General features: G+C 44.5%; 1 protein-coding gene across 1 annotated transcript in view; it reads left to right on the top strand.

Annotated features, from left to right (window-relative positions):
- Nucleotides 1-495: 495 nt before the first annotated feature.
- The window catches only part of magt1 (magnesium transporter 1), a 53,044-nt gene continuing 27,892 nt past the window's right edge, over nucleotides 496-25,647 (top strand). Inside the window, exons 1-2 of the mRNA XM_037675450.1 lie at nucleotides 496-646; nucleotides 1,471-1,640. Coding sequence (XP_037531378.1) covers nucleotides 569-646; nucleotides 1,471-1,640 — 248 coding nt within the window. The 5' untranslated portion in view covers nucleotides 496-568. The remainder of the gene's footprint in view (nucleotides 647-1,470; nucleotides 1,641-25,647) is intronic.

Here is a 25,647-nt window from a genome sequence, read left to right as displayed (position 1 = left end):
ATATAAGTATATATATATATATATATAATATATAGATCTTAATAAAAATGTATCAGTGACTGTGAGTTTTGCAAACGTGTCATAAGAATATTTTATTAGTGTTAATGTTAACCTCACCAAGAATATTTAAATACACTGAACCATGTGTTCAGCTTTAATCGCTGTACTCCTAAGATTTACAGAGGAAAAAATCGTGAGAATGCGTTTAGTATTTAGCTATGACTGATTAAACGCGCAAATACTTAATTGGTCCCGTCAAACAGGTTACACTGAGTGGAGCGGTCGACCGTTCCAAGATGGCGGCCCTTCAGCGCGTCAGCGCCAATAGGCGATAGCGGTCAATGCTGTATCTAGTCATATATGATATCTATGATGATCTCTACGTTTATATCTATGAGAAAAACCTGTTTCCATTTCCGGCTCTTACTTCCGGGTTCTGTATGGAGTGTTTACAAGAAGCCTCCCTGTGATTGGCTGAAAACGTCCAATGGGTAGTTGACAGAAGTAAAGTCGCGTGCGTGCTTGTGTCCGCGCGTTTCCGACAGAAGTTCAGATTGTGTGTGCTAAAATGTTTGCTAAACTTTCTATTTCGTTATTTCTACTCGTTTTCTGCGCCGATCAATGCCTCGCTCAGAAGAAGAAAGAGGTAAACTCAACTTTAGGCAGCTTCAAACTCAGAAAACGACTCCATTTTTTTCTATGTCAAGTTTAGCTTATGTTTCTCAAAGTTAGTTTTCTGCTGTGTGTGTAGATGCTTCTAGATAACAGCGAAGTTGTTTTTATGGCAATAATAATGAAAATAACCGAAATTTGTGTTTTACGCAAGTTATTATTTTGGTGTTTATAAAACAGACTCCATTGAATCATGCAGTTCGTGTTTGTAGGTGAAACGGAAGTGTTATGGTCATTCTGAGAGAGAAATAACCTTTATTAAACCTCCAGGGGGATAGTCTCCATACGTAGGGGTTGAACGAGTATATAATTTTTAAACTCGACATTAACATAATAAAAACCGAGTAGAACTCGAGTATTTGATTAGATCTCAAGATACAAAAATAAATAAAACCGCAAAAAAACGTAATTATTTACAAAAAAAAGACCAACAAAACATTGGGAGCGTATATTATGCTCCTACCATTTATCATACTGCAAATAAGTCACAGGAAAAACTAAACTATTAGTTATTATTAAACTGCAAACGTGAAGAAACATGCAGCACGTCAAAAACGAAACTTAAACCGAAACTGGTTCTGTGGATTGGACCCAGTGTTACACCATACACTGTGACCTGCAACAGTGCAACACTGCCCCCTACGGTCATACGGTGGTCACATAATATGACGTCATTACGGATACTCAACGTAATATTTTTAACCTGATAGATGTCCTAGCAATCAATGTGTAGATTACTCAAGTACTCTGTTAATGCCCTACTCCGTAGATGTTCTAACTGTGTGTGTGTGTTCACAGACTCTGCTGTCAGAGAAGGTCACTCAGATGATGGACTGGGCCTCCAAGCGTTCAGTCATCAGGATGAACGGAGAGAAGTTTCGTAGATTAGTCAGAGCTCCTCCCAGGAACTACTCGGTGTTCATCATGTTCACAGCGCTGCAGCCACAGAGACAGTGCGGGGTTTGCAGGTCAGAATCTGATAAACCTGTTTTTTTGTCCAGTGGCGAACTGACGATAAGATCCGAGCCGTCAGCTTCTCCACATCAACACTGAGACTGGTTGATTGTCAGTTATTACACACATTCATCTTGATGAGACTTTGACTGATAAAATGGTAACAATCTGATAAACGCAAACATCTAAAACACCACAGAGTTTTAGACTGATTAAGTCATTTACATAATTAGTTAAGTCAGTTACAGTTAGAAAAAAAAAAGAAAAAAAACATAATTACATACTGGTAGTTACATAGTCAGTTACAGCTGGTTACATTGTTGCATAATTCAGAAACTAGCTCAACAGGAAGTGCTATCTCTTCTTTTTAAATCAGGGACAACAATATGGTGCCATTTTTACAGTAGCCTGCCCAGTAAACCAGAACAGCACAGTTCTGCTAATACGCTAATAGCGGAAATAATTCAGCTAATTTGCTAACATCTAACAGCAGAACTAATTCTGCTAATACGCTAACAGCTAATAGCGGAACTAATTTGTTGTTGGAAACCCGTTAGCAGAATTAGCTTCCACTACATAAGGTTTATCCAACTACAACAACAAAAGTTTGCTGACAAAATTCACAAGCTTGTTCCTGTCATTTGTGGGCGTGTCTCAAAGCATCCATTAGGTATGCTATTGGCTGATACCTGTGCACATGATAAGACTTGATTGGTCAATGCATCTTCACCTGAAAGGAAAACATATGACGCAGATTAACATTTGTCTTGAGTGGTTAGCGGTTTAGCATTAGCAACAATAATTTTTTTAGTTAGCGGAATATGGGTCATTGAAGCTAACTTTTTGATTAGCTGTGCCCACCTTTGAGAGTAGCTAACAACAACCTGAACATAAACTGGAAACACTAAACAACAACCAACAGGGACAACCCGTCTGAACACATAACCTGAAAAAGTCCACTCATTTTTGCCACAAATTACCCATAAGGCCCTGCAGCTCACTCAGTTTCTTGTGTTCAAGTATAACATGTAATCTCAATAATTTAGACCATGGGTGCCCAAAATGGGGCCCGCAGGCCAAAGTTGGCCCACCAATCTCTTTCAGTTGGCCCGGCAAACTGTCCTTATTACTATACTGTATTAAAATTTCCTTAGAAGAATCAATGTGCTTACACTCATTGACTCCACCCATTAACTTTATTGTTAGTCGGCCTGACTACCATAATTTAACTACATGGATTACACGGTAGAGTAGATAATTTATGTATTTTTTAATATAATTTTAATTTATATTTTCATATTTCATTTTGACAAGACTTTCTTCCATCCCTTGGCAATTTCTTGCCACTGAATAACATTTTCCTTTGACAGAACACACTTAAATCACAAAGTGTTTAAAAGTAAATTGTAAATATGAACTGGTTTTAGTGGTGATTTGAGCCTCTTTAAATTTAAACTCATCACCCCTGAAAAATAAAGAAATCATTAGGATTGTGTAAGGAAACTGTTCTCAAACCTGAATGCATCACAGATATTCACATGGTCAAAAAAACACTTTGCACAAATACACAATACACAAATGGGTATCTCTGCAGACAAGTAGGCGTTCCCAGTGGAAGGCATATCTCAAGGGCCACGCCTGATTGGATGAAGGTATCAGAAGACGGCACGCAGATTGTGTTTTTATTTAATTTTATTGAAAATTAAGGCACACAAAACTTCTGGTTGTTAACCAGTCATCAACATCAATAATACAAACGAAATGCCAGGGGGGGACATGAAACGTTGGTTACGTACTGTAACCCCAGATTCTATGAATATAGGCATAGCCCTTTAAGGCTGTCGCTTAGTGGGTTAAGGGCGAAGCAGATGTGGTCTTCGCCTCACTGGGTCCATTCGAACACCGTATGAAGCGGAAGCTTGCCCAAAAAACGTCTTGTCACTCAGCTCTCCATGTACGTGGTTACGCATTGCGTAATTATGTGTACCATGCACAGACGCATGATGTGTAAATATGCGTTCTGAATGCATAAACGCCCCGGAAAGTTTCAAAGGGGAGGGAAGATGCTGAAAAAAGGGCCATGAACCAACCGATTCACGGCTGAACAGTATGAACAGATTAATAATAACAAGTGAACTGATTATAATCAAATGAACTGATTAGTGACAATAGAACCAAAATAACAGTTACAACTTGTGACTGATAACAACATCTCACACTTTAATGCATGCAGACAGATGTGAGTTAAACGGAGTTCCGTGAAACAACAATATTCATTCTGTTAAAACACTAAGTACAGAATGTGTCATGGAACGAGCCGTCACATCACGTAGATAAAAGCGAATAAATGAGCAGGGTGATGACCACGCGGCCGCAGTGCAAATATCCTGCATTGTCATACCATTATGCAAAGCAGTCGAAGATGCGATACTTCTGGTCAAGTGTGCCCTGAGGTTGACAGGAGGCTCGAACTCTGATGCTCTGTAGGCTTCAGAAATGGCCTCACACAACCAGTGTGACAGGCGCCGGGTGGATAACGGACGACCTGCAGATGCATCCCTATAATGCACAAACAAATGTTGAGTTTGACGCATTGCAGCTGTGTGCGCTATGTAACACGTCAACGCCCGCACAGGACAGAGAAGATGGAAAGATGCTGCTTCTTCTGATTATGGGGGGGGGGGGGGGGGGGTGGATATCGCTCTTAAGAGCTCGTGATGTTTTAGGCATAAAGCTGGATTCAGTCTTAGATCAACTGAGCTGCCATCAGCCTGAATTTCAAGACATGACGGAGTGACAGAGACGGCAGAAAAATCACTCACTCTCTTAGCGGATGTAAAAGCCAACAGCAGGGCTGTTAAAAGAGACAGAATTTAATTGGAAACCTGATTCAGTAGCTCAGATGAAACTTAGATCAGGGCTCGCAGGATCAGCGTTAAGTCCCACTGTGGAGCAAGTGGGTGTAAAACAGGCCTGCATCTCTGTACACCTTGAAAAAAAGGCTTCATCAGCGGATGATTAAAAGCTGTTCTGTCTCTGAACCTTCGTGACAGGAAGAGATGGCTGCAGCGTACGTTTCAATCGTGCTGAACACCAAATTTCTGTCCATCAGTTGCTGCAGAAAAGACAGCACACCGCCTAGAGGACATGAAGTGGCATCTACACCTTCTCTGTACACCTTTAAAAAAAAATGCTACATCAGTGGATGATTAAAAGCTGTTCTGTCCCCGAAAACTTTGTGACAGGAAGAGATGGCTACAGCATATGTTTACTCGTGCTGAACGCCAGTTCTATTTCGTATAGGCTTTGCCCTTTAAGGCTGTCGCTGATGAGTTTATCCCGATATGCGAAGCATTGCATTGAAAAATTTAGTCCATGCCCACCTGCTGTGTGGGCCCCACCTGGTCCGTATAAATTACGTTAAAAGCGGGAAATCGGCTCACATTTTTTCTTCAGCGAGCTAATAGCACTGTCAGAAGAACGAAGAAGGAAAGTTGTGTAGATGACCAACCTTTGTTAAGAATGCTTGGCCCGTCACGTCGACCTCCGGTCGTCCCGGTGAGCTCTCCTCCCCGAGGAGAAGCTGACGAGCAGTCTTGTTTCAAGGTAAGCGCCGAGGAGTATTTCTCAGTGACAGGTCACTACACGCTGAACAACGCCATCTTGTAATTTTCCTCTTATCGCCGACCCTTGGAGCAAATTGGATGGTTCCTCCGGGACAGGCGGCGTTAAGCTGCAGCCCCGCTTCTCATTCCCTCCTGGAGAGCGTAATGTCGGTGGAGGGGGGCTGAGCGAATGCTCACCTCATCCCACCTCGTTTCGCATCGGCGATCACACTGCTCCTGGCCGACGGCGCCCTCTGGGGTTGACCGGCGTAATCCAGGAGGCTGCTGACATTAAGGGACCCTTTTTTACGTCCCGCGCCTTTCCCGCCAGTTCGGATGATCCGGCGGGAAGGTTTTTTTCTAGGCTCCATTCCGGCTCGCCGTCCTGATCCCATATGGCCTCGGTTTCCCAACAGGACGTCCTACGAAGACGAGGCCACAGCCGGCTTTCCTGGTACAAACCGGATTCCATACAAGTTGGGACACTAAACAAATTGTGAATAAAAACTGAATGCAAGGATGTGGAGATGGCAAATGTCAATATTTTATTCGTAATATAACACAGATGACAGATCAAACATTTAATCTGAGTAAATGTAACATTTTAAAGGAAAAATATGTTGATTCAAAATTTCACAGTGTCAACAAATCCCAAAAAAGTTGGGACAAGTAGCAAAAAGTGGCTGGAAAAAGTAAATTGAGCACATAACAAACAGCTGGAAGACCAATCAACACTAATTAGGTCAACTGACAACATGTTTGGGTAAAAAAGAGCTTCTCAGAGTGTCAGTGTCTCTCAGAAGCCAAGATGGTAAGAGAATCACCAATTCCACCATTGTTGCACAGAAAGATAGTGCAACACAACCAGAATGGTGTTACACAGCATAAAATAGCAAATACTTTTTAGTTATCATCATCAACCAAGTATAACATCATCAAAAGATTCAGAGAATCTGGAACAATTGCTGTGCGTAAGGGTCAAGGCCGTAAAACTCTACTGGATGCTCGTGATCTCCGGGCCCTTAAACGTCACTGCACCTCAAACAGGAATGCCACTGTCAAGGAAACAACAGAATGGGCTCAGGAATACTTCCAGAAAGCATTGTCAGTGAACACAATCCACCGTGCCATCCGCCGTTGCCAGCTGAAACTCTACAGTGCAAAGAGGAAGCCATTTCTATGCAAGTTCCACAAGCTCAGACGTTTGCAATGGGCCAGGGGTCATTTAAAATGGAGTGTGGCAAAATGGAAGACTGTTCTGTGGTCAGATGTGTCACGATTTGAAGTTCTTTATGGAACACTGGGACGCCATGTCATCCGGACCAGAGAGGACAAGGATAACCCAAGTTGTTATCAATGCTCCGTTCAGAAGCCTGCATCACTGATGGTATGGGGTTGCATGAGCGCTTGTGGCATGGGCAGCTTGCATGTCTGGAAAGGCATCATTAATGCAGAGAACTATGTTCAGGTTCTAGAACAACATATGCTCCCATCTAGACGTCATCTCTTTCAGGGAAGACCCTGCATTTTTCAACACGATAATGCCAGACCACATTCTGCAGCAATCACAACATCATGGCTACGTAGGAGAAGGATCCGGGTACTGAAATGGCCAGCCTGCAGTCCAGATCTTTCACCTATAGAGAACATTTGGCACATCATAAAGAGGAAGGTGCGACAAAGAAGGCCCAAGACGATTGAATAGTTAGAGTCAAGTCAAGTCAGATTTATTTATAGAGCACATTTAAAACAGAAACTGTTACCAAAGTGCTTAACAAAAATATCACATCATCAGATAAAAAGTAGCAAGATATATTTACAGCACATGGAATAAAAATATAAAACTGAAAACAGTTATAAACAATGAAATACTAAATCAGATCACGTTGTGTCAAAAGTCAAGGAAATAATAACAAAAAGCATAAACTCAGTCAGAAACAATGAAATCTTAAATCAGATCAGATGACCTTGAGTTAAATAGGAATAATAACAAAAGCATAAACAGAATTAGCATCAATGAAAAACTAGATCTAAAGCTGATCACCCTGTGTTAAATGTCAGTGAGTACAGATGTGTTTTTAGGAGAGATTTAAAAGCAGAGACTGAGGTGGCCTGTCGAATGTTGATGGGCAGATTGTTCCAAAGTTTAGGGCCCACGACTGAGAACGCTCGATCTCCTCTGAGCTTCAGCCTGGTTTTTGGTACGGCCAAAAGCATCTGGTCTGATGATCTCAAAGCCCGAGAAGGAGCATAAGGATGAAGAAGGTCAGAGAGGTATGATGGTGCAAGGCCGTTAATGCACTTGAATGTCAGCAAGAGAATTTTAAAATCAACTCTGACACGTACAGGAAGCCAGTGAAGAGAGGACAGAACCGGAGTAATGTGCTCAAACCTGTGAGTTCCTGTTAAAAGCCGAGCTGCAGCATTTTGTACGAGCTGGAGACGTGAAAGTGAAGCCTGACTAACCCCAACATAAAGTGAGTTACAGTAGTCCAGCCGGGAAGTAATAAATGCATGGACTACTTTTTCAAGGTCAGATCTGGACAGAACGGACTTAAGCTTTGCTATTTGCCTTAGCTGAAAGAAGCTTTTTTGTAGAACAGAGTTGATCTGTTTATTAAACTTAAAGTCCGAGTCTAACACTACCCCGAGATTGGTAACCGACTGCTTTAGATGAGGCTGAAGGGAGTGCAGGTTTACAGGATCAGAGCTTGGGTTAAACACAATGACCTCAGTCTTCTGATCATTAAAACTCAAGAAGTTTGCAGCCATCTAAGTCTTGATGTCAAGACATTTTAGCAAAGGGTGGATGGAGCAAGAACTGTTTGGTTTTAAAGGCAGATAGATCTGAGAATCATCGGCGTAACAGTGAAACGAAATACCATGTTTCCTCAGGATTGACCCCAAGGGGAGCAGATACAATGAGAACAGAAGGGATCCAAGAATGGAGCCTTATGGGACCCCACAGGAAAGAGGGACAGAAGCAGAAAAATGATTGTCAAAGTTAACACAGAAACTCCTGTCACCCAGATACGAACGGAACCATTCTAGCGCCACCCCTGTAATCCCAACCCAGTGTTCTAGCCGTGACATAAGGATGCTGTGATCAACAGTGTCAAATGCAGCGGTAAGGTCGAGGAGTACCAGGATCACAGACTGACCAGAGTCATTCGCTAGCAGAATGTCATTACAGACCCTTACTAAAGCTGTCTCGGTGCTGTGCAGTTGTTTAAATCCTGACTGAAAAATCTCAAAAATTCCATTTACATTCAAAAACTTGGTTAGTTGACTAAAAACTATTTTCTCCAAGATTTTAGAAAGAAATGGAAGTTTTGAGATTGATCTGAAGTTTGAACAAGCTGCAGGGTCAAGTCCGGGTTTTTTTAATTAATGGATTTACCACTGCATGTTTTAAAACATTGGGGACCACACCTGTAGCCAAACTGCTGGTAATAATGACAAGAACAGAGGGTCCAGTTGATGGTAGAACCTGTTTAAAAAATGCAGCAGGGATGGGATCAGCAGGGGAGCCTGAGGGCTTCATGTGACCAACGACCTCAATTAAAAATGAGAGTGAGATGGGGTCAGAGTGACTGAAGACTGCTGAGCAGGGGACAAGAACTGAAGGTTCGGCTGTGGAGTGTGGAATTGATGACCTAATCGACTCCACCTTTTCAGCAAAATGCCTGACAAACTTATTACAGGTGTCAACAGAGGCCTCAATGGTGGCAGACTGAGGCACGTTTAGAATAGTGTTAATGGTGTTGAAAAGAACGCGGGGGTTGTGACTGTTTGAGAAATATTTGTTTTTCTCCTGTTTAACGGTGGTCTGATAGGCTTTCCAACATGTTTTTAACATCTCAAAAGACACCTGAAGTTTATCTTTTTTCCATTGACGTTCAGCTCTTCTGCACAAGCGTCTTGCCCTTCGTGTAGTCTCATTTACCCAAGGGTGGGGCGTGCGTTTTCGATTCCTGAGCTTTAACGGGGCGACTGAGTCCAGGATCTGTACACACGCCTCCTGATGCTGAGAAAGCAACTCCTTTGTAGTAAGACCCGCAGAGAGTTCAGAGTCTGAAACAGAATTACTAGCAAAGATGGAAGAGAAGAGTGTGGCGGTGGAAGAGTTAAAAAATCCTACAGGGCTTGGGTGTGGGGGGAGGTGCAGGTTCACAAATCAATGAGGTGTTGAATAAAACCGGTTTGTGGTCGGAACAAACAGTGTCACCAATTTCTAAATCAGAAACAGACAAACCATGTGTTAAAACTAAGTCAAGAGTGTGGCCCTGCTGGTGAGTCGGACCAACAACACTCTGCACAAAATTAAAGGACTGGATGAGGCCTAGAAAGTCCTGAGCTTATGGTTTATCTGGGCAGCACACGTGGATATTAAAGTCACCTCAAATCAAAACCCGATCATATTGGAGCAGAATACCAGTTAGAAAGTCAGATAGATCGTTTAAAAACTGTTTATGGTATCCGGGGGGTCTGTAAAAAATAGCACACAGAACTGGGTTGGAGCGGCCCAGCTCACAACAGAGCAGTTCAAAACTTGAATAATTAGCTGAACCATGGAGCTGTCTGCAGTGCAAATGTTTCTTAAAAACAGCCAATAATCCTCCACCACGACCAGTTGTCCTTGGAGCATTGCAAAACGAACAATCCGGAGGTAGTAATTCCAGAAAAACACTGAACTCACCAGGGCAGATCCGTCTCAGTGATGAAAAGAAAGTCCAGTCGGTTGCAGCAGAAAAAGTAGTTCAAAATAAAAGTTTTATTAGCCAGTGATCTGGCATTTATCAGGGCCCTCCTTGTAGAATCCACCACAGGAGGAGATGGTTGCAGTGACCTGTCCAGCGGCCTCAGATTTGCAGAGATAGATGCGTGCCTCCGGTAGGAAACCCAGCCGCGCACGGGCCCAGTGTGATGATGAGACCCCGACAGCGGGACCAGACAGCGCACCACATGATCTGTACAGCGCCAGGAGCAGAGGTGGAAACGCTCACCATCAGCTGGAGGGGATGTTTCAGAGGCAGCCATCAGGGCTTTCAGTTTCACCAGCCGGCCAGCGTGTTTTCCACGGCGTCCGGAGCGACGTCTCCAGGGAGGCAGGTGCGCGCCTCGCTGCAGGTAAGCAGGCACGTCCACCAGCAGCGGGGGACGGGGGGGGGGGGGGGGTCCAGAGTTACGCTCGTATTGATCAAAATAAGCGACATTGGTGCCACAAAGTCGAAGATCCAAAAGTTGTTTTCGTTCATACACCAGCAGAGCGTTGATGTCACAGATGAGAAATGAAAAAAACACCAAAAATCCGAACACCATCAGCGGAGGTGGATTGCAAGCCATGTACACAGGCGCCATCTTACCGGAAGTACCTAGAGGCCTGTATGAGACATGAATGGGAGAGCATTCCTATTTCTAAACTTGAGAAACTGGTCTCCTCTGTCCCCAGACGTCTGTTGAGTGTTGTAAGAAGAAGGGGGGATGCCACACAGTGGTAAAAATGGACTTGTCCCAACTTTTTTGGGATTTGTTGACGCCATGATATTTGGAAACAACACATTTTCCCCTTAAAATGATGCATTCTCTGTTTAAACTTTTGATCTGTGATTTGTGTTCTATTCTGAATAAAATATTAGATGTTGGCACCTCCACATAATTGCATTCAGTTTTTATTCACAATTTGTTTAGTGTCCCAACGTTTTTGGAATCCGGTTTGTAGATTGGGGGGGCCGGTCTCCACAGTCCGTGCCCATCTCCAGAGCAGGGGTTTCACCGAGCGGAAATTCCCTCAGTGCCCCCTGGAGCCAAGCCTGACGGAGGCTTCATCGGAGCAAGATGTCCAGGTGGGGGGAAAAACATGTTTTTTTTTTTGTTTGTTTGTTAATTAGAGGAAAAGTTTCGTGTTGACACGGACGCATTTGGTGTTTACATGCATCCGGAGGAATCCCCTCGCTCCGCTGAATCCGCTGTAGTTACCATGCCGGGTCATTAGATGGCGATGTAAATTTTTGTACCTTCACCTAATGCGCATGCGTGCTGTCTCGGCATGCTCCTTTCCTCTGGGCTAAAACTTCAATTTAACAAGTTAAAACTGGATTTTGGCTGGATTTTGGATAAGAGTTGACAGATTTGACGCCAAGCGGGACCGCTTCATCTAATAGCTCCACAACGATCACTGAGTGGACAGGAACCGAGTTGACGATGTCGGACTTTACTCAGTGATAATCAGTAGCTGATTTACTCCAGGTAAATCAATGTTCTTAATAATGTTTGCTTGTGGTTACTTTGATCACACAACAACCAACTGAGTTTTTATTTTTTATTTTTCCTTAAAGAAGAAGAAGCTGTCCTCCCACCTGGCGGAACGGTTCTGAACGAGGCTCGGCCCAGGTGCACTGGAGGAAGACGTCGAAGAGAGAGCTCTTGGATGAACTATTTATTTAAAATTCTCCTCAGTTCTTTTATTCAATCCATTTAATATTTTAAGCTGCATTAATTAAGGAGTGACAGCCTGAACGAGCCAGATGGACAACGTGGGACCAGATTCCAGGATGAAAACAGAGCAGAGTCCAGTTCAATAATGCAGTTTACAGTTCAGTTAACTTGTTTTTAATAGTGTGTTCAGTTTAATTATCAGTGTTCTTTTTCTAACTCGTTCAGTGTTTCACTATGGGAAACGCTCCAGCGTGACTATCTACGGAAGCTCCAATGACATTACGTCTGTCAAAAGACAGACCGGTTGAGCTGTGCTCAGGGCTCCGCCCCCACCATGACACCACAGTCAACCGACCACCTCCTACTCATTCTCGCTTTCTTCCCGTGAGAAACTACAACAAGCTCCCTCAGCACAGTCAGGCTAGCTAGGTTAGCTGCTAAACAGTTCTCAGGCGTCCCATAAAGGAGTACGTTGCCGAACGCAGTTCCTGGCGTCAGCTCGAACCGTGTTGAGTAAGTTAGTGCTTCGCAAGAAGTAACTTTGTTACATTTGGGAGCGGTGACCGCATCAAGGCGAGCTGTTCCCACCACTCAGTTTTAACTAATTGAGTTGCTGCAAGTGTAACGCAAGCTAACGCGTCAAGGCGAGCTAGCTTTCCTTTAGAGGTAGCATTAGCTTGGTACCTTTAGAGGCTTTCCATTACAGCTAACGTGTTACGACGAGCGTTTTTTAGCCTAGCAGTTGGCCCGGTTTTAACTTTGCGGCTAGCTTTAGCGAAAAACAGTTAACGGGTCATGACAAACTAGTTCCCTTATTATTATGGCTACGGCACCCACCCCCACCAAAGAGTCGGAACCTAAGGCCAAAGAGGCTGTATCCCGCCCGTGCCCCTCGTCATGCGGGGCCTCCATTTCGGGCAGGGACCTTCACCCAATGTGCATAATATGCATGGGCGCCAAACACGCACAAACGTCACTGGCGAACCCTCAGGCATGTCAACACTGCTCCTCCATGCCAGAAAGAAGGCTGAGAGTGGCAGTCACGAACAGCCAGAACCTGTGCCTGTCCGCAACCGCGGTAATAGGTGACGGCCATCAGCCGCGAGCCACCACGTGCTGGGCGGACATGATGGAAGAGGAGTCCCCAGTCATGCCGCCACTCTTCGATGGACTGGTAGATGGAGGGGATTTTGAAACAGGTCAGGAGGAGACAGAGGGCAACACTAACTCCGATCTCGACATGGACGAGATGGAGGATGACTCTACTTTCCCAGTCCCACACTCGAGACCACCCAACGGGGCTGGGGTGGCACCTCCGGTGGACAGTGACCTGTATGATGTCTGCAGAAGAGCAGCGTCGAAGCTGAACATCCCCTGGCCTGCAACCCAGGACGTGGGGTGGGGGGGCGGAACGAGACCTGTATGATGGTAAGAGGCTCCCACCAGCCTCCACACCAAGCAAACAGCTTTTACCAGCTGTTCCAGCTTGTATGAGTGAAATGAGCCGTTACTGGTCAAGCCCTTTTAGGAGCAGGCTCCCCACCAAGGGCTGCTCCAAGCTGGAAATACAGGGGATGGAGGAGTTTGGGCTGACCAAATCCCCAACGGTGGAACCCTCAGTGGCGTACCACTTCCACTCCAACCGCAGGTCAGTTTCAGCCTCTACTAATATTTCTCTCCCAGCTAAATCGGACCGCCTCACGGCGTTGATTTATCAGAGAATGTACACATATGCTGGACAGTCTGTGTGTTTGCTTAATGCTGTCACTTATCACACAGAGATCCTGGAGGAGATGGGCCGCCAGCTGGACTCTGGGTCACCTAACCCCGCTCTGTGGGATGAAATTTGTGTTGTTAACGATCTCATCCTACGCTCATCCAGAGGAGCTGTCCAGGGCAGTGGCCGCGTCATGGGACTTGCTGTTGCAGGAGAGAGAGCCCTGTGGCTGAACCTGTCAGGCCTGGGGGACTCCCAGAAAGCGGAGGTGATGGACGCAGCCTACGACCCGACCACAGGTCTCTTCGGCCCAGCTTTGGAGAAGATGAAGGAGACGAACACCCTTAGAAACAAGAGGGTGAGGCCTTTAACCTCTGCTTGCCACGCAAACTGAACCCCCACCCGGCTCAGGGTCCAAGACCCGGGTCTGCAGCAGCTGCAGCGGCAGCAAAGGGGCGGCAGGGTGGTTCTAGCACACCCAGACAAGCAGCTGGTCACCCTAATCAGCAAAACAAAGGGGAAAACCCAAGGCATTGGAGCAAGCACTCCTTCGCAGCAGCAGCTGCCAGGAAACGTCCATCTCACCCCAGCGAGGGCAAGAAAAGGCGGACGACCTAACAACCCCACCTTTTCCACCTCCAGTGAAAAGGAGGAAATTGGCAGAAGAAGAAACCTACCTGTGTTCACACACTCCTGCAGTTCCCAGTTAGAAGTGCAGTTTTTCAGCCCTCTGATGTTCAGAGAGAGGGGACTGTGAGGCAGAAAACACAGTGTCACCAAGCACTGAATGTGCATCACGCACCCAAAAGCACTCGCTCAGTGTCACCAAACACTCACCAGTGCCCCAAGATGCCTCATTTTGTTCAGGGGAAAACAATAAAAATAAAGAATGCATTTCTGCAGCCAAGCACGTTGCTAAGGGCAGAATGCACCCCACAAAAAAAAACAAAAAAAACATGAAACTTTGTGTAAGCTCTTGCCCAACAGAGGGCGCCCCTGCTCTTTCAATGAAAAGAGCAGAGACCTGTTGTGACAAGAGCGTGACGTCACCGCTCTCGGAGCGAGTGAGAATGTGGGGCGCATGCGCAGTTTCACCATGGGTTAGGACCACAATTTCCCGGGGGTACAGACTTCAGTTCAACGTGAAGCCACCCAGATTCAACGGAGTTGTTTAATCTGTAGCCAGCGGAGATTCAGCTCACTGTTTGGAGGAAGAGATCGCCTCCCTTTTAAACAAACGAGCGATCAGAGTAATACCGAACGAGGAAGTGCAACAAGGCTTCTATTCTTGCTATTTTCTGATTCCAAAAAAGGACGGTACTTCCCTCCGCCCCATTTTAGATCTGCGTGTACTAAACAGACACTTACACAGATATACGTTCAGAATGTTAACACACAAAACACTCTGTCGATCCATCCGTCCAGCAGACTGGTTTATAACAATAGATCTGGCGGACGCTTATTTTCATATTGCAATTTATCCACCACACAGAAAATTTCTCAGGTTTGCCTTTCAGGACAAAACCTACGAATTTCAAACGATCCCATTCAGACATTCGTTAGCTCCGCGGGTGTTCAGCAGGTGTGTGGAAGCAGCGCTGGCCCCCCTGAGGGCGCACGGCATCAGAATCCTCTCATATATAGACAATTATCTGATATGTTCCCGCAAGCAGGCGCAAGCAATCAGTGACTCCCAGGCAGTAATAAAACATTTAACAGACCTGGGATTCAGAATAAACTGGACAAAGAGCTGCTTAGTTCCCAAACAAAATACAGAATATTTGGGTCTAAAAATAGACTCCCTCTCTTATCACGTGATGCTGTCAGAGAGGAGGATAACAGCTTTCTCTCAGTGCATCGCAAGCTTCCAGCAGGGGAGAGTCGTCTCATTCAGACTTTGTCTGCGCCTGCTCGGGTTAATGGCCTTAGTAATTACGGTGGTGTAGATGAACATATGCATGATATATTCACTACAGTGGTAAAACTGGGTCTTCTAATGATGAGGGACTTTCAAAGATGGGTCGCATCACTGAGTTTATGCCCTCGTCATCATTTACATCGCCGAGTGAAAGTATCTGTAACATGTATGATGGCTCTGCACCCATGGAGGGACCCAGTGGTTTTCAGCACTGGGGTTCAGCTAGGAGCAGTAACATCCAGGGTCACCATCACAACAGATGCATCCCTGAGAGGATGGGGTGCCATGATGATGGGCAGGACAGTGAACGGTGTGTGGTCACAGACAATATCACGCCTTCACATAAATGTGCTGGAACTACAGGCAGTTTTCCTAGCTTTAAAGCATTTTCTGCCCCATTTAAAGGACCGTCATGTTTTAGTGAAGACAGACAATTCAACGGTGGTGGCTTACATCAACCGTCAGGGCGGGACACGATCCCAGCAGCTGCACAGACTGGCCCGAGAGTTAATCTTATGGAGCAACTCCAGACTCCTGTCAGTCCGGGCAACTCATGTGGCAGGGATTCTGAACAGAGGAGCAGATCTGTTGTCCAGGGGCAACCCTCTGTATGGAGAGTGGCAGCTCCACCCTCAGGTGGTGGAGCAGATCTGGCAGAGATACGGCAGGGCCGCCGTAGATCTCTTGGTCTCATGGGAAAACACCCACTGCCCACTGTTTTTCTTCCTGTCAGATGCAGATGCTCCACTAGGGGTGGATGCTTTAGCTCACCCGTGGCCAAACTTGCTGCTGTATGCATTCCCACCTCTCAGCCTGATTTCTCCCACTTTGAGCAGAGTGAGAGAACAGGGCCGGTCTTTAATTTTGGTGGCCCCATGGTGGCCATCCAAGCCCTGGGTGGCAGAAATTATTCAGATGCTGTCAGGGGAACCATGGCCTCTTCCTGTTCACAGGGACCTTCTGTCCCAAGCCAGGAGAGAAATTTATCACCCCCACCCAGACCGCATGGCTCTCTGGGCCTGGCCCGTGAAAGGTGGAATCTAAATCTAGCTGTTCTTCCCCCGGGGGTCATTAATACAATTCAGAACGCAAGGGCCCCCTCTATGCGTTATCTGTATAGTAGCAAATGGCGAGTTTTTGAAGAATGGTGTGGGGAGAGGCACGTCATTCCTTTCCAGTGCTCTCTTGTGGATGTGCTCTGTTTTTTACAGAATCTACAGGAAAAAGGGAAGGCTTTTTCCACTATCAAAGTTTATTTGGCAGCTATTTCAGCTTGTCACATTGGTTTTGGCAACAAATCCATTGGACAGCATCCGTTAGTGTGTCGCTTCATGAAAGGGGCACAACGTAAGCTGCCGGTTTCTAGGCCTCTGGTACCTTTGTGGGATCTCTCACTGGTGCTGGAAGCCCTCTGTAATCATCCCTTTGAACATGTGGAGGGGGCAGGGATGAAGTTTCTTTCTTTTAAGACTGCCCTGCTTTTAGCTTTAACTACAGCTAAAAGGGTGAGTGAGTTACACGCTTTATCTATCAGCCCTTCCTGCTTGCAGTGGGCACCTGGGTTCTCTAAGGTGTGTGAGGCCCAATCCAGCATTTGTGCCTAAGGTTATGGATTCTGTGTACAGATGTTGTTCAGTAGAGCTGTTAGCTTTCCATCCTCCTCCATTCTCCTCTGAAATGGAGTGAGACATTAATCCTTGTGTCCTGTTCGGTCACTGAAAGCATATGTTGACAGGACAGCGGACTTCAGGAAGTCAGACCAACTGTTTGTTTCTTGGGCCTCAACTCATAAAGGGAAACCAGTTTCTCGCCAGAGGCTGGCACATTGGATTGTGGAGACTGTTACAGATGTAAGGGTACAGAGCCCCCGTCTGGGCTGAGAGCCCATTCTACTAGGAGCATGGCCACATCATGGGCCCTGTTTCGAGGAGTATCAGTCCAAGATATTTTTGCGGCAGCTAGCTGGGCCACACCACATGCGTTTGTACGTTTTTACAGGCTGAATGTGGCTCAGCCATCCCTAGCTCATGCAATACTGGACGCTGGTATTTCGCAGCCTTTTTAGTCCGGGTTCAGCATAGTTGTTGGCTTCGGTGCTTTTTTGCAATACGGGAGTGGGCCATATCTCCCATAGTGAAACACTGAACGAAGTTAGAAAAAGAACGTTAGGATACTTAACGTAACCCCGGTTCTTTGATAACAGGTGTTTCACCAACACTTCCCTCCTTGCATTGTCACGGAAAGAAACCATCCTAGAATGAGTAGGAGGTGGTCGGTTGACTGTGGTGTCATGGTGGGGGCTGTAGAATGAACATATGCTGATATATATTCATAAATTAAACGGATTCTTTCATTTTTCTGGACTGTATAATGTCGTGCGTTGAATTTAATAAAATGTGGACGTGAGACGTTAATTATCTTTGACTCACCAACGACAGTGTGTCATTTATTAACAGAATCAAGTTTAACACATCACACATTTACATTAATTGGCAAAAATTGAAAATAACAACATAATTAATCAGCTTTACAACCAGGAAAACCATACGGCCATGATTTTCCGTTGCTTCACCACAGACATTTCTGAAAAATATCTGGATTAATTTGCTAGCAGATAGGAGAATTTTAAAGATGGGAAATGAAGTTTAAGTTGAGAGAGATAGGGAGGGAATTTGTCTGTTATAACCAGAAACAGCACGCTCCTTCTAGACCAGCTTGACCCAACGGTATACTTTGGTTGAGAACGACTCTTTTACCTTTGCAGATGATAGTTCAGCGTTGGTGTAGAGCTTTCCTTTCAACTCTTTCAGCGTCTACGTAAGAACAGCTAAACCTCGGGAGTCGTGAGATCATCCAGAACAGACATTTCATAATTCCCTGATCTTCTCTCGTTCAGCTTAGTCGCAGATGTCCTGAGCATTCTGCATTCCAGCATTCTCTCAGCGTTCTGCTCAGAGTTCTTCCCAGAACTGCCGAGAACTTCTCAGAACCACTGAGCTCTTGAGCTCGTGAACTCGACTGGAGCTGGAACCTCTTGCAGAACTTCTTCATCTACAGTGAACTAGGAAGTGTTGCACCTTTTAAAAGGGCTCACTTCCGGTTGATTTGAGAACTTTCTGATTGGTCGATGGACCAAAACAGAGGTGTGTTTTGTGATGTAAGGTGTTATGAAAAGTCAAGGAAAAAGATTAAGATTGTTTAAGAACAGACAGAAGATATTATGAAGAACTCAGACTCCGTGGAGTCAATTCTCTAGTATCTTGCTGTAAAAGTTAAACATGACATTTCTTTTTCAGTAAACTTGCAGTTGACCGAAACTTGAACTTTGACCAACTTACACAACTTGCTCATTTCAAACAGACGATAAAGAAATTGAATCATTACTCTGTAACATATTCCAACTTGATTTCCACTTTGAATGAGGATTAAAAATCATTATTACTGTTTCACAGTTAATTAAAAATGAGTAGTTCACTTCAACATTTAAATATTGTTTGAACTAACACAATTTGATTATCAAACATTTGTAAAATAGTAATGATAATCGAAAGTAGTCTTCTTTCACTTGATTAATTCAAGAAAGAAAGTCTCAGGATGGGTCAACCTGTATTTCTGGATTCAAATCAATGAAATGACAGTTTCTGTCCCATAAGGTGCCTAAGGTCAGGAATGGACCTCAGGCCTAGTTCACTACAGGGCGGAGCCCTGAGCACAGCTCAACCGGCCTGTCTTTTGACAGACGTAATGTCATTGGAGCTTCCGTAGATGGTCACGCTGGAGCGTTTCCCACAGTGAAACACCTCAGTCTGTTATCAAAGAACCGGGGTTACGTTAAATAACCTAACGTTTGTGTGACATACAGTTTGTGGTGTTGAATAAATAAATAAAAATTAAACCTGATGTCTTCATTTTCAACTTTAGTAACACGCAATATGTTTAGCATCATTTTAAATTTGTATTACATAATGTCCAGATAGCTTCATTTAGCTCAAAACTTCATTATATCACTCACACCATCATAAATACTGTTTATTCTTATTAAACTGTTATTATTTAGCTCATTTAGTATGTTATAGTGCAGGGCGACGTGTGCGCGTGCCTCAACAGTGATATTAGAACTGGATCAGACTGTCTCTCTTCCAACACAGATGTCGGTCACAGCACCTGGAATCTGACGTAGATTAACTACAAGATTAAAAATATATATATATATTCCATCAATCATAGTTCAGAAAGCACTGTGTCCACCGCCATGTTGATAGAAATATGCCGTCTGTCCGACAGCGCGCGCGTGCGCACATGTGGTTTAACGCAAAGCCTCAGCGGGAGATGTTTACTTTATCAGCGGGGGTCAGCGAAAAACCTCCATTCTGGAAGTTGGATTCAGAAACCTCCGGATTCAAAGAGGGGGGCCACTGGTGTCATGTAAATGATCAGCAGAACCGCAGAGAGAAAGCTGCGGATGCACTCAAAATACGCGCTGTGTAAATGGCCCCTTAGAGCGGCAAGGTATGAAGTTGTCTTCTCATTAAAAAACGTGGAGACAAATATTCAGTTTAGAGTGATTTAGGCCCTATTTATACGGACACGATGGGGGAAACGCAGTTTTTTCGTATGTTAATTAGAGGAAAAGATCCGCGTTGACACGGTTGGATTTTGTGTTAACATGATTCCGCAGGAATCCCCCCCGCCCTCCCGAATCCGCTGTAGTTACCTGTAGTTACCATGCCGGGTCATTAGTTGGCGCTGTGAATTTTGTACCTTCACCTAATGCGCATGCGTGCTGCCTCGGCACGCTCCTTTCCTCTGGGCTAAAAGCTCAGCTAACAACAACTTAACAACAAGTTAAAGTTGGATTTTGGCTGAATTTTGGATAAGAGTCCTCGGATTTGACGCCAAGCGGGACCGCTTCATCTAACAGCTCCACACCGGCCGCTGAGTGGACCAGAACCGAGTTGACGATGTCGGACTTTATTCGTGATCATCAGTAGCTGATTTACAGCAGGTAAATCAACATTCTTAATAATGTTAGCTTGTGTTTACTTTGATCACACAACAACCAACTGAGTTTTTATTTTTCCTGCGAGGAGAAGCTGTCCTCCCACCAGGCGGACTGGTTCGGAAAGAGGCTCGGCCCAGGTGCACTGAAGGAAGACGTCGAAGAGAGAGATGTTGGATGAACTATTTATTTAAAATTCCCCTCATTTCTTTTATGCAATCCATTTATTATTTTAAGATGCATTAATCAAAGGGAGTGACAGCCTGAACGAGCCAAATGAACAACATGGGACCAGATTCCAGGATGAAAACAAGAGTCCAGTTCATTAATGCAGTTTACAGTTAGTGTTTTTTATGTGTTCAGTTTAATTATCAGTGTTTGTGTGACATACAGTTTGTGGTGTTGAATAAATAAATAAAATAAAAATTAAACCTGATGTCTTCATTTTCAACTTTACTAACACGCAATATTTAGCATCATTTTAAATTTGAATTGCATAATGTCCAGATAGCTTCATTTAACTCAGATAGCTTCATTATATATCTCAAACTTAAGATAAATACTGTTTATTATTATTAAACTGTTATTATTTAGCACATGTAGTATGTTATAGTGCATCGCGACGTGTGCGCATCTGGTGTCTTTTCCAACACAGATGTCGGTCACAGCACCTGGAATCTGACATAGATTAACTACGAGGTTAAAAATATATTCCATCAGTCGTAGTTCTGAAAGCACTGTGTCCGCCGCCATGTTGGTAGAAATATAGCGTCGGTCTGCGTGTGCGCATGTGGTTTAACACAAAGCCTCAGCGGGAGATGTTTACATTATCAGCGGGGGTCAGCGAAAAACCTCCACTATGGAAGATGGGTTCAGAAACCTCCGGATTCAAAGAGGGGGGCCACTGGTGTCATGTAAGGGGCCGTTTACACGGCGCGTATTTTGAGTGCATCCGCAACTTTCTCTCTGCGGTTCTGCTGATCATTTACTCGACACCAGTGGCCCCCCTCTTTGAATCCGGAGGTTTCTGAACCCACCTTCCAGAGTGGAGGTTTTTCGCTGACCCCCCGCTGATAATGTAAACATCTCCCGCTGAGGCTTTGTGTTAAACCACATGCGCACGCACGCGTGGACATACGCTATATTTCTATCAACATGGCGGCAGACACTGCTTTCAGAACCTCAACTGATGGAATATATTTTTAATCTCGTAGTTAATCTATGTCAGATTCCAGGTGCTGTGACCGACATCTGTGTTGGAAGAGACACAATCTGATCCAGTTCTAATGCCGCTGTTTATAGAACGTGGCACGTGCACACGTCGCGCTGCACTAAAACATAAATGTGCTAAATAACAACAGTTTAATAATAATAAACAGTATTTATGTTAGTGTGAGATATAATGAAGCTCTGAGCTAAATGAAGCTATCTGGACATGTAATTCAAATTTAAAATTATGCTAAACATATAGCGTGAACACTAAAGTTGAAAATGAAGACATCAGGTTTATTTATTCAACACCACAAACTGTGTCACACAAACACTGATAATTAAACTGAACACACTATTAAAACACGTTAACTGAACTTGAATGGATTGAATAAAAGAACTGAGGGGAATTTTAAACAAATAGTTCATCCAGCATCTCTCTTCAACGTCCTCCTGCCCTGCATCTGGGCCAAGCCTTGTTCAGAACCGGTCTGCCTGGTGGAAGGACAGCTGCTTCTTCTTTCAGGAAAAATAAAAACTCAGTTGATTGTTTTGTAACCCAAGTAAACACAAACTAACATTATTAAGAACGTTGATTCACCTGCTGTAAAACAGCTACTGATGATCACGGAGTAAAGTCCGACATTGACTCGGTTCTGGTCCACTCAGTGACCGGTGTGGAGCTGTTAGACGAATCAGTCCCGCTTGGGGTCAAATCTGTTGACTCTTGTCCAAAATCCAGCCAGAATCCAGCTTTTACTTGTTGTTAAATTGTTGTTAGCTGAGCTGTTTAGCTCACAGGAAAGGAGCGTGCCGAGGCAGCACGCATGCGCATTAGGTGAAGGTACAAAATTCACAGCGCCATCTAATGACCTGGCATGGTAACTACAGCGGATTCGGGAGGGCGGGGGGGAATCCTCCAGATGCATGTAAACCCAAAATGCGACCGTGTCAACGCAAATCTTTTCTTCTAATTAACATACGAAAAAACCTACGTTTCCCCCCATCGTGTCCATGTAAATAGGGCCTAAATGAACAGCAGAACCGCAGAGAGAAAGCTGCGGATGCACTCAAAATACGCGCCATGTAAACGGCCCCTTATTTTCTGTGTTTCTTCTGGTATTTAGACACAGCAGTGACCAGTAAAGCGCAAACACAAATTCCAACAGCAAGGCTCCATCAGTGTCGGGAGAGAAAAATCAAAAAGCGCATGGCACTTTACACAGAGCGGTGCGTTCAGTAGCGTTGGAACAGCCACGGTGCATTCAAGAGCATAGGAACCATGAAATTCAGAAAGAAACAAGCCATAGCCAAACAGAACCAAGCTCGGTAAACAAGCCAACTACACAACAGTGGGACCAGCTTTGTTAATAAAGGTTGAATGAATACACTTCATTAGAATCAGACTTTTTTTATTTCTCCCTTGTCCTGTCTGGCATTGTGACATTAAGAATTATTGTCTGAGTGTCAAAGTGATGCCCAATAGATTTACTTTCACAAGCAGAGCATTATGGCTGGCCCTAATGCTCCACTTAATATATAAATTACATTTTATTAGAATTTGCTTTGGGTTTGTTTCAGATGTAATGGACATGGGGATGAAAAACAAAGAAGATAACAAAGCAGAAAAGTGGGAGAAGGGTTAAAAGGTAAAGAAGGAGATATGAATAGAGGAGAGAGAGAGGGATAAAGAGAACACAAATCAACATCATTGAAGTCTGCCTCTAGACCTGCGGAAAGAAAAAAAAACAAGACAAAACCGAGAAACCTCAACAACAAGCAACACATATAATGATACTTTTAACATCATTAGAAAGTATTTTATACAGTACATGGTAATACAAGATATATTTAGTGGCCACCAAAACCCAATTGAGTGTGTATCTGATAAACACCTGAATCTGAACACCTGTGTGAGCATGCTTGTAACTATAAGATTTCTCCATAAAAATGTTCAATAGTGGATGTGGGGCCCACAGACCCGTCCCCACAGGACACAATGGTAACACAGGGAAGACCGGAGCCACAGACACACAGGGGCCCGGAACTCCGGAAGTCCCCCAACAGGGGCACCCACACCCCCAGAGGGAGAAGCAAATGGAAGCCCCGGGCGATCCCCAGCAACCACAATGCAGAAACCCCAGGAGGCTGCAGCGACGAGTCCACAGGCCCCGCCGGCAACCCGCCCCTCCAGAGTGGATCTGGCCATGGACACTGAGCCCCGAGTCCCGAGGTCATACCACCTTCCAACAGAGGCCCGACAGAGCCAGGGCACCCAGGCCCCGGCAGGCAGCCACCAGGGCGGGCCCGCACACACCCCACCACCCAGCCCCAGCTGCTGAGAGCCGCCAGAATCAGACTTTTTAAAGAGCAAGTCAGACTTTCATTATGTTTGCTCTGTATGCGTTCTGTTTACATTTTAAGTGCACATTTGTTTTTGGTTTTGTTATGCAGGAAAAAAAAAAACATTTTATTTTTTAGACATTTATTTTGTACAGTTACAGCATTGTTAAGCTGTGTGACAATTGGGACAAAGCTTCGACTCAGAAATATATTTTTATTATATTATGGGAAAAAAAATTGACATATATATTGTACATCGCCATTTATCTAAAAATATCAAGATATTAATTTTGGTACATATCGCCCAGCCCTATATTTCATTGTACCCAGACCAGACTCAAGCCAACCTGTGTCAGGTGCAGCCTACAACCCAAGAACAAAAGAGAATCTTCTAAAAAAGTTCAATCTGGTCCTCTGGACATTCAAAAAAACAAAGCAAAACAACAAAAAAATGTAGAAACGTTTCGTCTCTCATCCGAGAGACTTCCTCAGTCTGAGGTGCTGTATTCAGCTCAGTCTCTTAAATAGCACCTTCTCAGAGTGGATCAACCAGTTTTGCTGCTGACAACCAAAACCAGCTGATCACATGCTCAAGAAGGACCATCAGCCTAACAATGGATCAATTACAATCAATTACATCAATTACATGCCAGGGAGACAGAAAAGTGGGTGAAGAATTTATCTGACAGACAGCTCACCCAGCCAGAGACAGAGATTCTTGCCAGGGGACTGAACTTTGCGGTTGCACCAAGTAGAATTCTTCTGGTGGAGATGATCACAGCTACTGAGTCAGCCATCCGCAACAACAAAATTAAAGAGGCTGAAGCAGAACAGCTCAGAATCAAAGTTTCAGCCTGCCTCAGCAATGCCAAACCACCACCTTCCAACATCAGTAGAGAGGAGAGGGACGCACTCATCACTCTTAGCAAGGACAAAAACATCATCATTCTCCCAGCAGACAAAGGAAGGTGCACAGTGATTTTGAACCAAAAAGGCTATCATGAGAAAGTTATGACACTCCTTAGTGACTTAAACACTTATGAACCTCTGAAAAGAGATCCAGGAAGTGGTTACAAGAAGAAATTGATAGATTGCCTGAAAATTTTGGAGCAGGACAAGGCTATTGACCGTTTTCTGTACCACAGACTGTACCCAGGGGAGGCCACACCTAGTCTGTATGGTTTACCTAAAATCCACAAACAAGGTGTACCTTTAAGACCAATTGTTAGTATGATTAACTCTGTCACTTACAATGTTTCCAAATATCTGGCGTCTGTACTCATCCCTTTAGTTGGCAGCTCAGAACACCACATACAGAACACCATGGACTTTGTGGACAAGGTGAGGGATGTCATCATGGAGACTGATGAAACAATGGTCTCTTTTGATGTCACATCACTCTTTACGTGCATTCCTGTTGATGATGCAGTAGAGGTGGTCAGTTTAAAATTAAAATCAGACACCACTCTGAGCAGCAGGACCACGCTTTCCACAGAACAACTGTGTCAACTCTTGAAACTGTGCCTGCAGTCAACCTACTTCACATATGGGGAGCAATATTATAGGCAGAAACATGGGTGTGCTATGGGGTCTCCAGTTTCTCCTATTGTTGCCAACCTGTACATGGAGGAGGTAGAAAAGAGAGCCTTGACGTCCTTTTCAGGGACACCACCAAGTCATTGGTTCAGGTATGTTGACGACACCTGGGTTAAAATTAAATCTCAGGAAGTCCAACATTTTACTGACCACATCAACTCTGTGGATAAATACATCAAGTTCACACGAGAAGATG

Source organism: Nematolebias whitei, chromosome 4 (genome assembly GCF_014905685.2).
Source record: "Nematolebias whitei isolate Nwh7 chromosome 4, NemWhi1, whole genome shotgun sequence".
NCBI classification, from domain to species: Eukaryota; Metazoa; Chordata; class Actinopteri; order Cyprinodontiformes; family Rivulidae; genus Nematolebias; species Nematolebias whitei.
This window is presented reverse-complemented; position numbering and strand designations above follow the sequence as displayed.